Raw genomic sequence first — 14,490 nt, forward strand, 5'->3', positions numbered from 1 at the left:
TGATGAGTTGTACCCATCTTTCACAGCCGAACCTCGAAATGTTAGGCTTGGGTTGGCTACAGATGGTTTCAATCCTTTTGGGAACATGAGCAACTCTTACAGCATGTGGCCTGTAATACTTGTCCCATACAATTTGCCGCCGTGGAAGTGCATGAAACCACAGTCATTAATGTTGTCTATTCTTATTCCAGGTCCTTCTTCACCTGGAAAAGATATCGATGTCTATATGAGACCTTTGGTTGACGAGTTGAAGGAGTTATGGATGAATGGTGTCGAGACAAGAGATGCATACAATAGTACATTGTTCAATATGCGTGCAGCAGTCTTGTGGACCATTAACGACTACCCAGCTTATGCTATGATGTCTGGGTGGAGCACAAAAGGGTGCAAGGCGTGTCCCACATGCAATGAAGAAACTCCCTCTGTAGGGATTAGAAGTAAAATTGCATACATTGGCCATAGGAGATTTCTTGATATGGATCATGAATGGAGGAGCAAACGAGCACTATTCGACGGTAACAGGGAACTCAGGCCACCACCGAAACATTACTCCGGTGATGATGTTTTGAAGCAATTAGAGAATTTGCTGATTAGACATCCTGGGAAACACAAAGAATTTGGTGGTGTGAAACGCAAAAGGGCTCCGATTGAACTTAATTGGTCGAAGAAGAGCATATTTTTCGAGCTTGATTATTGGAAGGAGTTATTGTTGAGGCATAATTTGGACGTAATGCACATTGAGAAGAATGTTTGCGACAGTGTCTTGGGAACTTTGTTGAACTTAGAGGGAAAATCTAAAGACACTGACAAGGCAAGACTTGATCTAGCAGACATGAAAATTAGGGGAAAACTCCACCTCCGCAAAGAGGGAAACAAGTGGAAGAAACCGCACGCCAGTTACACCCTCAGTGTCCCGGAGCGTCGAGTTTTCTGTGAATTTGTGAAGTCAGTTGAATTCCCGGACGGTTTTGCTGCAAACCTTTCGAAGAATGTCAATGTCAATGATGGCAAGATAACTGGGTTGAAATCACATGATTGCCACGTGTTGTTTCAGCAGTTGTTGCCCGCCGCACTTAGGTCGTTTTTGGTTCCGGAAGTTCGGAAGCCAATTATTGAGTTGTGCGGTTTTTTCAAAAAACTTTGTGCACGGACTTTGAATGTGAAAGACCTTGAGAAGATGGAGACAGACATTATCACCATTTTATGCAAGTTGGAAATGATATTTCCTCCAGCATTTTTCGATATTATGGTGCATTTGGTTTTGCACCTTCCGAAATAGGCAATTCTTGGCGGTCCCGTGCACTTTAGGTGGATGTATCCCATTGAACGTTCGATGGGAGTTTATAAACAATATGTAAGAAATCGTGCACGTCCCGAAGGTTCAATCGCAGAAGCTTACGTGGTGAACGAGGCTTTAACCTTTTGCTCAATGTACCTGCGGGGGGTTGAGACTCGATTCAATCGACCTGAGAGGAATGACGATCGCGTTGAATCCCAACCAAATCGGGAATATTCTATTTATAAGGCTGTTGGTCGTCCATTTGGTAAGAAATCAAATATGCTCCTTAATCCGCAATTAAAGCAAAAGGCTGAGTGGTATATCTTGAACAATTGTGCCGAAATTAAGGAGTACCTTAGGTGTGTTTTCTAGTATTTTTTCAATAATGATGTTTGGTTTATATACCGAGTAAATGCCAAAATCATAGTTTTTTTGTTCATTTGTAGTGAGCATATGGATGAATTAAGAAGACGGGGGGGCTTGAATCTTGAAGTTCAACAAGAAACTGATTTTCCTCAGTGGTTCAAAGAAAGAGTATGTATATTAGTCAATTCTTTTCTGAAACCCCAATTAGTCAATCCAAAACTAACTTTCAATGTTAATGTTGATAGGTGAACGGTTTGCATGAGTCAACACCTACTGAAGTGAATAATGAATTGTATGCTCTCGCAAACAAATCAAGCGGCACCGTGTATTCATATCCAGGGATGATAGTGAATGGTGTGAAATTTGTGACTCGTGGTCGTGATATGAAGCTTAAAACACAAAATTGCGGTGTAATGGTGCCAAGTGAGGAAGGAGTGAACTACTATGGAGTTTTGGAAGAAGTAATTGAATTGTCCTACTTGATGGGTTACAGTGTTGTCCTATTCAAGTGTAGATGGTTCAATACAAGTAGAATTAAAGTGGAATCCAATTTTACGAGCGTATATGTGAAAGAAGAATGTTATAAAGATGATCCTTTCGTTCTCGCATCTCAAGCGAAGTTGGTGTATTATCTTCGAGATGTGAAAAATGGGGATGATTGGAGGCTCGTTAATGAATACATTCCAAGGAATGTATGGGATTTCACAAATTCCGATGTTGATGATACTGAGACCACAAATGATATACCAATATTGCAAGAAGTTAATTCTTCTTCATTTCAGTTGTGGGTAGAACTTCCAATTTTTGCTAATCTTCAGTATGATCGGGTTGATGTCAATGCCACTGAAGTGCACAACGTTGATGATTTGGTTGGCGAAGGTTCAGATAAATTTGTTGTCGATGATGAAGTTGAATTTGAAGACGACACGTTGGTCGAGTATGAAGACGATGAGGATGACGATAATGTTCTAGTCGATAGTGATAGTGATAGTGATGTTCGTAATGATGTTGTAGTTAGTGATGATGAGGACAGTGATATGTAATTTAAACAAGTGTATGTAACTTTTTATTTAATTCAATGAAAAGTTTATTTATTATCATTAATTAATGATAGTATCAGATATAGGTACACATGCACCTATTGGATGCTTTGGGGATAGTCAATGTATTCATGTACTGGTACTCATTTTTTCAATATATTTGATGAAATATGTTGAAAAAATGGGTAGTCGCACATGTCTGCTTACTATCTCCAAGGGATCTACTAGGTCGGAATATGGTAGGTTGGGAAAGACAATAAGTAATAAAATGTTAATTCAATAACAAAAAATAATAGTGATGCACCTAGTGGATGCCTTGGGGATAAACAATGTATTCATGTACTGCTACTTATTTTTTCAAAATGTTTGATGAAATATTTTGAAAAAGTGTGTAGTCGCACATGTCTGCTTACTATCTCCAAGGGATCTACTAGGTCGGAATAGGGTAGGTTAGGAAAGACAATAAGTAATAAAATGTTAATTCAATAACAAAAAATAATAGTGATACACCTAGTGGATGTCTTGGGGATAGACAATGTATTCATGTACTGCTCCTCATTTTTTTAAAATGTTTGATAAACATTTTAAAAAACTGAGGAGAAGTACATGACTTCTTACTATCTCCAAGGGATCCACTAGGTCGGAATAGGGTAGGTTTGGAAATACCATAATGAATAAATGTTAATTTTATAACAAAAAACAATAGACATACATAATTTGAATTAGTTAATTAATGAATATTTTAATGTAGAATGGCCGAAACAAGTAATGACACAGGTGGTGGCTCCAAGAGAGGCAGAGGAGCTTATTACGGTGCCAATATCGAGAAGGAGCTGGCCATCAAAAAAGTTACTCATTTGAAAGTAGAGTTTGATAAAGAAACTGGAAAAGCTATTCAAAAGTACGGCAAGTGGTTCAACAATTCTATGGCTCGTTATTTGCGTAGCACCGTACCCCCAACTACACTAGCTTGGGAACAAGTAAAACCAGCTGATATCGAAGTTATTCGAAATAGACTATCTGTAAGCATTCTTTAAACCTTTAATAACTCATTATTAAATATTTTGTCTATCTTCAAAATATTTTAACAAATTCCAATTTTAATTGTGATTTTAGGAAAAATTCATTTATCCAGAAGACAATCCAGTAATCAACGATGCCATGGTAAGACAAATGCAAAAACATCTGACTGATTGGTGCCACACGATGAAGAAACACTGGGTAGATGTTGGAGGAGAGGTGGACAATGAGAGAGCGAAGTCAAAACCTTTTGTGTCGATCACTTCTTCTGATTGGGCAGTTCTGTGTGATTTTTGGGTTTCTGATTCTCACCAGGTATGCCGTACATTTTACATTAATTTTTAATTATAAAATTACAATTTAGATTAATGAGTACTGTTTTCTTTTTGAAGCGTATATCGAAGAAAAATAAAGAAGCTCGAGCTAAAATGACCATACCAGGAGGACACGGTTCCAAATCCATCGTTGCCCATGTTTATGATCACGTAAATTATAATAACTTATATCCTTACATTTACGAAAATATTATAAATGTCACAATGTTTAAATAATTTGCTTTTTTAGATGGACCCATCTACTGGCCAGCTCCTGAGCATGATCGACACATTCGAGCACCTGCACAAGAAGAAGGATAAGTGGATTAGTGATGCAGCGGCGACAAAACATGTAAGTTGCATAACCTTAACTAATTTATGATCATTTAACTTTAAAAAAGTTTAGTAAATAATTAATAAATATTAATTATTAATTGTTGTTGTCAATTAGTAATTATTTATTAATTATTAATTAAATTTTTAACAATGAAATCTTTATAATCTATGTGCCAATATTTTTATGATTAATGATTGTGGACTAAGATAAAAAAAAAGAATGTAACTAATGTTGTCCCCGTATCAAGGAGCTTGCGGGCTAAAGTAAATTTGGTCATGAAAATCCATTTCTGACTGAAAAACATGCAAATGTAGTTGATGTATATGTTTGGAGACGTAAATTCCCCATTAATGGAATTAACTGTACCTACCGTATATATCAACAACATTTTCATGATTTTCAATCAGAAATGGATTTTCATGACCAAATTTACTTTAGCCCACTTGCTCCCTGATACGGGAACAAAATTAATTACATTCTTTTTCAATCACTGGTCTGCAGTCATTAATGATAGGATGTTGGCAGATAGATAATAAAGTTATATTTTATATGTTGTTATATTAAAAATTTATAAGTTAGGTTTTCAAATAATGTTATATTGGAATTCGAAATACGTGCTTTTTATTGTGCAGAATGAGATGACCGAACGTCGAGCATCGCAGAGTACGGCCCCTGCATCATCTGCTGCTTCTTGTGTCGGCGATAATGTCGACGGTCATTTCCCGCCTGATATGGATATTGTCACGGATGTCCTTGGACCCCGCTCGCGTTATAAGAAAGGGTTTGGGGGGTTGCCTAGGTTGAAGGCAATTGGCGCAAAGAGGGCAGCATCTTCGTCAACTTCTCAAATGTCCGGGCAATTGCCACCTGAAGTGGACACCATTTTGCAGCAAAATCAGGACATTATGCTAGAAAATCAGAACCTAAAGAAGCATACGACTAAACTTGAGAGTCGTCAACGGCGTCAAGATCTCCTGCTCAGTGCTTTGTTGAAGCAGGTTGGTCAATTGGCTCCTGGTTTTACTGTTGACTTACCAGACCAGGATTCGGACGAGGACGATGATGCTGATGGGGGCGGGAATGATGAGGCGGCCAGTACTCATTTGTAGAACTTTTTTTCTATTTATTTAAAATTTAATTTATGAGACATTTATTTTACTAAATTACTTTTATATTTTCATGTTTGGTGGAGACAATAAATATTAATAGTTGTAATTTTTTGTTTATTTATTTATAAAATTTTAATTTTATTTTTATTTCTAATTAAATAATATTACTAAAAAATTAAATAATTATTAATATATTAAAATTGAAAATTATTAATTAATATTAATATATTGAAAATAATATTAATAATTTAATAAAAATTATTATTTTAAAAATACTTTTACCGGCGCAAAATTACGTCGGCAAAGAGTTTCAATCTTACCTTCACATATACACTTTTACCGGCGCAAAAATGCGCCACTAAAAAATTAAACTATTGCCGGCGCATTATTGCGCCGCTAAAAGTGTTTTCCACAATATCGTGACAGATTTTTTTACCGGCGCATTTATATTTTCACCAGCGTATTTTTTCGTCGCCAAAAAAGTCCATTGTCGGCGCATTATATTTGCGTCGGCAAAAGTGACATTAGCGACGGAGATACGACGCAATTCTTTGCCGGCGCAAAATTGCGTCGGCAAAAACTCCATGGTTTTTGCCGGCGCAAAACCATACTTTTGCCGGCGCAAATTTGCGCCGGCAAAAGTCTCCTTTTTTGTAGTGGTGTGTACAAAGAGTACATGTAATCAATCACATAAGAAAATAGAATTACATCCCTTTTATATCAAGAATAAACAAGGTTCATCTCCAATCACTATTCAAAGAATATCATGTTTGAATGTTTGTACCTTAAGTAGAGGAAAGTAAGATGTGATTAAAAAAATTATCATATCATTTATTTTTTTTAAATTATAGAAAATATTTTAGTTTAATTTTTTTAAAAGAAAATATATTTTTGTTATTCTTTTATAATATAAGACATTATTTATTTTTAAAAAAATTATTACGAAAATTAAAAAAAATATATAATAAGTTAATATATTTTCTAAATAAAACTAAACTGAGAAATTAATACTTGTATAAACCTCATATATGTGAGCCACCATCCTGAAAATTGTTCATGATTCATTAAAATAGATTATATGATGTTTAACATGCATATTACTGCAGATGTGTTCATTTATATATATATTGGACCAAACCACAAAACCTACCAATATATAAGAATAACAAATTCTTTAACAAGTGATCACTACACAAAGTGAAAACTATTCCTTTGAAAAAGCCACTACCTCATTACCTACACATGTAAACGACAATTGAAGGAACCATTCCACTAAAACCCAAAAACAATAATCATGGAAAGCCGGGAGAGTACAATAATATCAAGAGGAAAGAATCAAACTAATTTATAATATCAACATTTTTATTATCAATATATATTAATATTGTGATATATATACAAATGTAAAGTAGTGTTAATATTTTAAGCTTTTGTCTTCTTCTTTTGTTTTTCTTTGATATATATTGTTTTTCTTTGATTGTAGAAAAAAATTACATAATGCCTCAGTCAAAGACAAAAACAAATTTAATTAATTAAGCAAGCAAGTAATAGTTGGGAACAATTGCTTAAAAATATAAAATAAAAACCTTCTATAGAACTATTGTTTTCTCCATATGTAAATTATTTAAGTGGACCGGATTCCTTAATTTGTACTACATATTACTTTATGTATAAACATGATATAATATGTATGAATATTATTTCATACATACTTGTTCTTTCCTCATTTAACAAATCATAACATTGACCTAAAGATAAAGACAAAGGCAAGGATCTTCAATGCACTTACCATGATTATATATAAAAACCCCATTGGGAAAGCTCTTTAATGGAACAAACTTAATAGAGAGAATACAAAATATCAAGGTCTAAGCAGCTCTTACACTAATCATGATTAAGGATCTAAGCAAGCACATCTTAAGTTGGTGGTTTCTATTGATATGCATTTTCTTGTGCTTGCACCAAACAGTGCTACTCATTTCAGCTCAAGAAGTTGGTATAATATCAAATATATCTTTGGAATGTTTTGAGTGTATGTGAAGATAGAATGAAATTAATCGTGATTATATTTAATTAGGGTTTGATAATTGGCATATGCAGAGGATGAAAGAGAATTTGACTATGGAGAAGAAAGCAAGAAAGGACCACATCATTGGGGAGAGCTAAAGAAAGAATGGAAGGCATGCAATCATGGAAAGTTACAGTCTCCGATTGATCTGTTGTATCAAAGAATCAAACTTAGTCCGAAGCTTGGACAAATAGAGATGAATTACAAGCCTAATAATGCTACTATCAACAATAGAGGCCATGATATCGCGGTAATAATAATAATAATTTATTTTATTAGAGACCAATAGAGATTTTGTCTCTAAATTTACAATTTTATCAAAAATGATATTTTAGTGTAAAAGCATAAGATGGAATTTATTTATATATAAATTATGCAATAATGTATACGTACTACATTGTTTCACTAATATTCTCAATATGAGGCTTGCTGCTTTATCATTTTATTATATTCTTAAAAGTTTAAGAGATAAGATAAGGATGTATTATAAATATGATATAACAAATTTTATAATATATCTTTCGTCAAGTACTCGATTCTTGAAGACTAAATAAACAATGTAAAAGCATAATAATAATCATATAGTTTCATAATAATGTTCTGTTGTTGTTGGAAGATCAAATGGCTTGAAGATGCTGGATCAATCAAGATCAACGGCACTGATTGCTTCCTTAAACAATGCCACTGGCACTCACCCTCTGAGCACACCCTCAATGGCAGAAGGTAATATATAATCTTCTTTTAAATATAAATATATATATGTATATATTTATAAAATAAAATTATAAAATTCTATCAAATCAGATAGATTATGACATAAGTATGTTGTTCAATGTTTATTATTGAAGTCAACTTTCTTTTGAGTGTGATATTAGGTTTGACTTAGAGCTGCATATGGTTCACCAAAGCCATGAGGTCAATGGAGAAAGTAAAATTGCTGTTACTGCTCTCTTCTACAAAATTGGCAAGCCTGATAGATTTCTCTCCAAGGTTAAAAAGTCTTTTAATCACTTCATTTCATGATTAAAATTAGCAATGTTTTAAGTTTTTCTTCATTTGGAAAACTTGTTTGTGAAAAAACAATCAATAGACTAGATTACCTAAACATAGACAAATTTAGAACCATTCATGCTAAGAATTCTTAATATTATAAAATAATGAAATTCTAAAATTATTTAATTTGTAACTTCAAAAAATTGCAAAAGAATGATTTTATTGGTTTGTTTCAATACACTCCAATGACCCATATAATTTTTTTTGGATGCATGTAACAGTTAACCAGAGATATAATAAACATAACTGATACAAAAAAAGTGGTACATCAAGGAGTGATTGACCCCAGAGAGTTAAGATTGAATGGATTGATGTACTATAGATACATTGGCTCACTCACTGTCCCTCCTTGCACTGAAGGAGTTCTTTGGGCCATAAACAAAAGGGTACATACTGTCCTTTTTCTCATTATTTTTTTTAAAAAAAAAATCTAATAAGTTCTTTATTTTCTTAAGTAAATTTTCTTGAGTATTCTCAGATAAGCACTGTTTCCAGAGAACAAGTGAGACTACTCAAACTAGCTGTTCATGATGTAAGTTCATGTCTTGGCCTTCTTTTTTGTTTTTTATTTTTATATAAATAAAAGTCATATATTCATATGTATGTATGAATTGATCTTTATGTTTTTTGTGATGTCTTTGTTAATACAGTACGCAGAGATAAATGCAAGACCGTTGCAGCCCATAAATGGAAGATATATTCACCTATGAGTCCCCAAATGTGTATTTTACCTTAGAAGAGACTTGACAAAACTAATGCTAGTCATGCTATGCCTTCAAGAATTTGTTATTTTTAGTTCTTCACTTTTCGAATATTAAATCACCATAGTTCATCAAATGATCTTAGCTGTGTGTGTCCTTGCATGATATCTGTCCCCAACAGTATAAAAAACGACAGCAAACTGACCGAACAACGTGAAAAAAGAAAACAACAATATAAACTAAGAGAATGATTAACCGACCAAAAATGAATAAATCGACACAACCGCAAAAGGGTTAGGAAACCTAACACATTATTTACAATGGTAATCAAACAACAGCATAAATGAAACGACAATGAATGAGAAGCTACATTCAATCTTGAAAACCATGTCAAATTGTAAAAGGAATCAGTTCCTTTTTCTTTTTATTTTTCTTCACTAAACAAACTCAATAATTAAGTTAAACTAAAGCAATCACTGATGATTACCGGCCAAATTAAAGGTATATCTTTCCTGGGGACTTGATTGGTTTTAATAATTTCCCAACAATTTGTCCTCTTTGTCCCCTCTTATACGAGACACTAATTGCACATGAAAATTGAATAAACAAGCTTGCAAATTGAATAGTGTGAGAGCAATTTCCCCTTACCATAGCAACCCTATATATATATATATACCTTTTACTAAAGAACCAAAGTGTAAAATAGTACAACTTTTGATTTTGAGCAAGTGATTTGTTGGCTCTACCACGCACCAACAACATCAACAAGATGTAAACAAGGTACATTAATAACCAAAGAATGGGGAAATCATCACCATCGTCGTCGTCGTCTTCTTCTCGTCTATGTCATGAGTGAATTAAGATTAAGCTCTTCTTAAGTTTGAGTTAAGCTTTCATTGTCACTAAGAACTCGGTCATCTCACCATTTCCTCAAACCTTGATGAGCATGAGCTCGGCCCTCCTTGTGTCTGTCTCGTATTGTAGGATTTGCATTTCAAGCACTTGTGCGCAACAACATGAAAATGTACCTCGGAATTCTCGCCACAATCATTGCAGAGGATCCAAACCTAGTTGATTTTTACCAGGGAATTGTAAGAAAAAGGTCACATAAGCTATTCATCCAAGCAGAGCTGTAAAAGTAGAAGGCATTATTTATGGCTTACCATTTTGTTTTGATACATTTCAGGCATGGGAGTCAAAGCAATCTGGATGTTGTTTCAAAACCAAACAATTAGATCCAATGGTACAAAACAAAACTAAAGAAACTAATTTCTTTAGCCACTACAGAATAGATTACCTCTTGATCAAGCTTTTCCCACACGCGTGTCATGTCACAATATGATTTTGAGCATACCGGACATGAGTACCTACAGAATGTACTCAGATTTAGAATATTTACAGCTCCTCAATGTCTTAAAAAAAAATTGTACAACCAAACACTTACTGTAAATGCTGTTCCATCTCCTTCACACATTCCAAATGTATAGTATGTCCACAAGGCAAGACAGTAATGTCCTTCATTGTCTCAAACAGATACTGCAGGCATAACAATTTCAAGTCAGCGAACTAATGAACAAACATTTGACATTCAAATCGATCAACTTATATTTAAAAAAAAATTACCTCAAAGCAAACAGGACAATTGTGATGCATAGCTTTTTCCACACAACTATGAGAATCCTTCAACATTGTTGAATAACAACATCCTGGAATGACAACATAACAGCTTCTCATAAGCATAAATATCATAACCAAAAGGCATTTCAAGACCAAGCATGCGAAATTGAGAATTTCAAAATCTTACCACATTTATTACAGTGGAAAAAATTCTCCTTGCCTCCAACTCTGCAATTTTCCAAGCACAAGTATGACCTTTTGTTAACTCTTTTCGTTGATGTTAGGTGATAATGGAAATGAACACAAGAACAAAAATAAGTGTCTAACCTGCAAATTCCACATTCATTGCAATGGTATTGATTCTTTGAGACCTGTCCCCCCAGAAAAGAGCATGTTAATGCAAATTGAACTAAGCAAGATCAGAAACTTTTAAGGGAATTCGACACATAAGAGGCTTACATCATCGTCGAAGAATTTGCATTTGGAGCAAAAGTAATTTCCCATACAAACCCCACATTGGATGCAATGCTGCTGAACCTGCAAAGTAGCAAGTAAACTCATTAGTTACAAATCAGCTAATTTGTTTTTCTTATCAAAATATTGATTGTAATTATTACTAATATGATCGCTATAGTTTATGAAAAGAGGAACCTACATCTTGTTCTGTGCTACACAATGAACATATTACCTGAAAAAATCAGAAACAATTTAAGGTAAGTAACAATTTTCCATGAAATACATATATACACATACATATAATACTTTCCAAGCCTGTATATGTTCTATAGATGACCAAGAAAAGAAGAAAAAAGAAACAAACCCTTTTCAAATCATGTCGCGGAATGTCATGACGATCAAGAGGATCCACTTCCAGTGAGTTCTGATATTAAACAGTAAATAAGTAAAACAATTGTTTTAGGTTTAAAAACAGATGACAAGCTAAAACATAATCAGATAATCACAGACCAAAAACAAAAACAAAAATAAAACAAAACAAAAAACCAACCTTGGATTCATTATGGCAATGCCTGCAATCAAATATTTCATCACAGCAAGGTGCTCTGATCTTACACCTCCTCCTGTAATGTGAGCACCTTCATTTATTTCAAAAAAATTTATATTAATGAGTCACAACCTTTAGCACCCAAAGAGAAAGAAAACTCAAAATTTCACCATAAATTCTAATACAGATACTAAAAAAATGTGATTAATGAAAAATAAAGACATACCCAAATTTCTCAGATTCAAGCTCCATTAAAGACTGGTCTTTTTCTTGAGAACTCTCAATGGCCATCAGGGTCTTGCAACCCATCTCCATTTTCTTTTCTTTTTCAGGCTTTGGTGTTCTGAAAAATCTCAAAGACAACCTGAAATCCCATAAAGATTGACAATCAAATCAAACCCATGATCCTAAACCAAGAAGAAATGTTCTTAAAATTATCTCAAAATGATGCGTAGGAGAGAGGTAGTACTCTATAGATAGAAAATCCAACCACCCAAGTATTAAAAAATAAAAAATAAAGGCTGGACCGTTGTCTTGTCCAGTTGAAAAAGGAAGATCAACGGCGAGAATAACTCTTTAATAGCATAACTCTCAACCAATTTTTTTATTAAAAAATAAAAATGGGAAAAGCTTTTAGCTTCCAAAAAAGGGCTTTTTTTTCTTTTGTTTTTTTTAAAAAAAAAATATAAGATTGCATAAATAAAGATAATTAGATAATGACGATGACGAGGCGAAACGGCAGCATTTATGGCCGACCAAGCAATAATTAGGTATGGATAAAAAGGTTTATGATGGTATGGTTCAATTAATTAATTTATAAGTGATACTGACAAAGGAACCCCTAGATTCGCATTCTACGATTATACAATGATACGACATCGTTGTTCTCATCAAAACGACATCGTTAAGGACTTCAAGAGCTTGGTTGCCATGTCTGTATACAGTAGATACTTAAAATGAAAATAAGAAAGAAAGGAAGGAAGAAAAGAGGGAGTTGTTCTTTACGTACCAACTATGGAAAACTCTGGTTTTGGAATGGTGGGTTCGTTTCTTTGAGGGAAGAAAAGGCCCAAGATACTGTGAATTAATCTGCAACTAGCTTCTTTTTCTACGAGATTGATTGGTTTCGGAACTCGTCAACATTGTGGGCTAGGAGCTTAGGACACCTCCTATAATTTTGTTTTTTCTAAAAAAAATACTTTCTTGATTAAAAAAATTAATAAATATTTATTTATTTAAGTAATTTACTGTTATACTATGCGGAAGCTCTTGTGCTATGGGAAGAACTTATTGGCTAATGATTTGATTTACATGTCTTTTGACTAAGCAATATCAGATGAAAATGATCCAAAATGATCACTCCAATTCTGTATGTTTCCCTACATTTCTTTCTTTGGTGATTAGTTCACCGTCAAATAAAAGAATGCTTTAAAAAAAATGGAATGATAAAATTACATTTAAAAAAATACTTTAGTGATAATAACAAATAAATAAATAAACTAGTTAGAATAAACTCGTTTTTAGGTTTGAAATAAAATAAATAAAAGCACATTTATAAATTGATAAATCAATATGCAGTTTTTTTAAAAGAATTATGCAGTGTTTGTTATGGTATTTTATTACAAAAATATTGCGTAAGATTAACATATTAAATTAATTAAAATTTATTTTTTATTTAAAAATAATAGTATAGTTAAAAATTTGGGGTCGGTTAGCATTAAAACTTATAATTGAAATGAGACATTTTTTTTTATTGTGATAAAAAATTTCAAACACATGAAAGTCATCATTATTTAATAACTAATCTCATCTACCAACAGATAAAATGATGTTATTATAAACCAACTAATACTATATATATTTATATATATAAAAGTTAGTATTAACACAAGTTGTGTTTTGGACAAACAATCTCTAATTAACTAGTTGAACAAGTGGTGATAGAATCGAAAACTAACAGCAGAAACCATGGGCTGCTTCTTTATTTTTATTTGTTTGGTCAAGTGAAGATGACTAGGATGCTATCCATAATAAGTGGTCCATTGGGCTGAAAAGCCTTGTTTAAAACGTGGGCTGTTTGATGAAGCAACCAAAGAAAGAAATTATCAGACAAAAATATCAACTTCAGAGATGGTCTCTCTTATCTCTTTTATATGTGAAATTACTCTTTTATGTTAGAAACACTGTTAACTAATTGATTTTTGTGCTAATCACCGACCACGATGATTTATTGCGGGACTAAATTTATATTTATATGTACAGATACAATAGTACACGCTTTTGTACGCTATTACAGTGAATTGTACATTTTTACACGTGTGGACTCCAATTTTTTTAGATGATCATCTTTATTATAGTCATTATAAACCTTCTGCAAATTAAATTATTCAATTTTTTTTTAAAATTTGCAGGAAGTTTGTTGTGACTATAATAAACACCATCATGTATAACAACCGGATCATAACTTATGTACATGTGTAAAAATGTTGGATTTACCATAGTAGTCCATAAAAAGCATGCACAATTGTGAATCATACATTTTTACACATGTGCATAAGTTATAATCTCAGATTTTTTACATGA

At 33.1% G+C, this 14,490-nt stretch overlaps 2 protein-coding genes across 6 annotated transcripts; one reads left to right on the forward strand and one right to left on the reverse strand.

The window, feature by feature from the left end:
• The first annotated feature begins 7,355 nt into the window (after positions 1–7,355).
• LOC133832871 (alpha carbonic anhydrase 7-like) lies at positions 7,356–9,362 on the forward strand. The gene is made up of 7 exons (XM_062263151.1): positions 7,356–7,461; positions 7,566–7,783; positions 8,150–8,256; positions 8,409–8,523; positions 8,808–8,972; positions 9,065–9,118; positions 9,237–9,362. The coding sequence occupies exons 1-7, from the start codon at positions 7,356–7,358 to the stop codon at positions 9,294–9,296; spliced, it is 825 nt and encodes a 274-aa protein (XP_062119135.1). The 3' UTR covers positions 9,297–9,362.
• A 318-nt stretch (positions 9,363–9,680) lies between these two features.
• Positions 9,681–13,077, reverse strand: LOC133831184 (E3 ubiquitin-protein ligase RZFP34-like). Of its 5 annotated transcripts, XM_062261391.1 has the most exons (13): positions 12,377–12,836; positions 12,134–12,271; positions 11,911–11,998; positions 11,725–11,784; positions 11,560–11,592; positions 11,364–11,441; positions 11,232–11,275; positions 11,092–11,132; positions 10,911–10,993; positions 10,732–10,823; positions 10,585–10,654; positions 10,451–10,492; positions 9,681–10,354 (listed from the first exon to the last, which is right to left on the reverse strand). In XM_062261391.1, exons 2-13 carry the CDS (start codon positions 12,220–12,222, stop codon positions 10,202–10,204), a joined length of 873 nt encoding a protein of 290 aa, XP_062117375.1. In that variant the 5' UTR covers positions 12,223–12,271; positions 12,377–12,836; the 3' UTR covers positions 9,681–10,201. The 5 variants fall into 5 exon arrangements, with proteins under 5 accessions (XP_062117375.1, XP_062117373.1, XP_062117374.1 ...); XM_062261389.1 differs by lacking the exon at positions 12,377–12,836 and adding an exon at positions 12,917–13,077 and having other exon boundaries at positions 11,092–11,275; XM_062261390.1 differs by having other exon boundaries at positions 11,092–11,275; positions 12,435–12,843.
• Between the last annotated feature and the right edge of the window lie 1,413 nt (positions 13,078–14,490).

The sequence above is a fragment of the Humulus lupulus genome, chromosome 4 (assembly GCF_963169125.1).
Source record: "Humulus lupulus chromosome 4, drHumLupu1.1, whole genome shotgun sequence".
Taxonomy (NCBI): domain Eukaryota; kingdom Viridiplantae; phylum Streptophyta; class Magnoliopsida; order Rosales; family Cannabaceae; genus Humulus; species Humulus lupulus.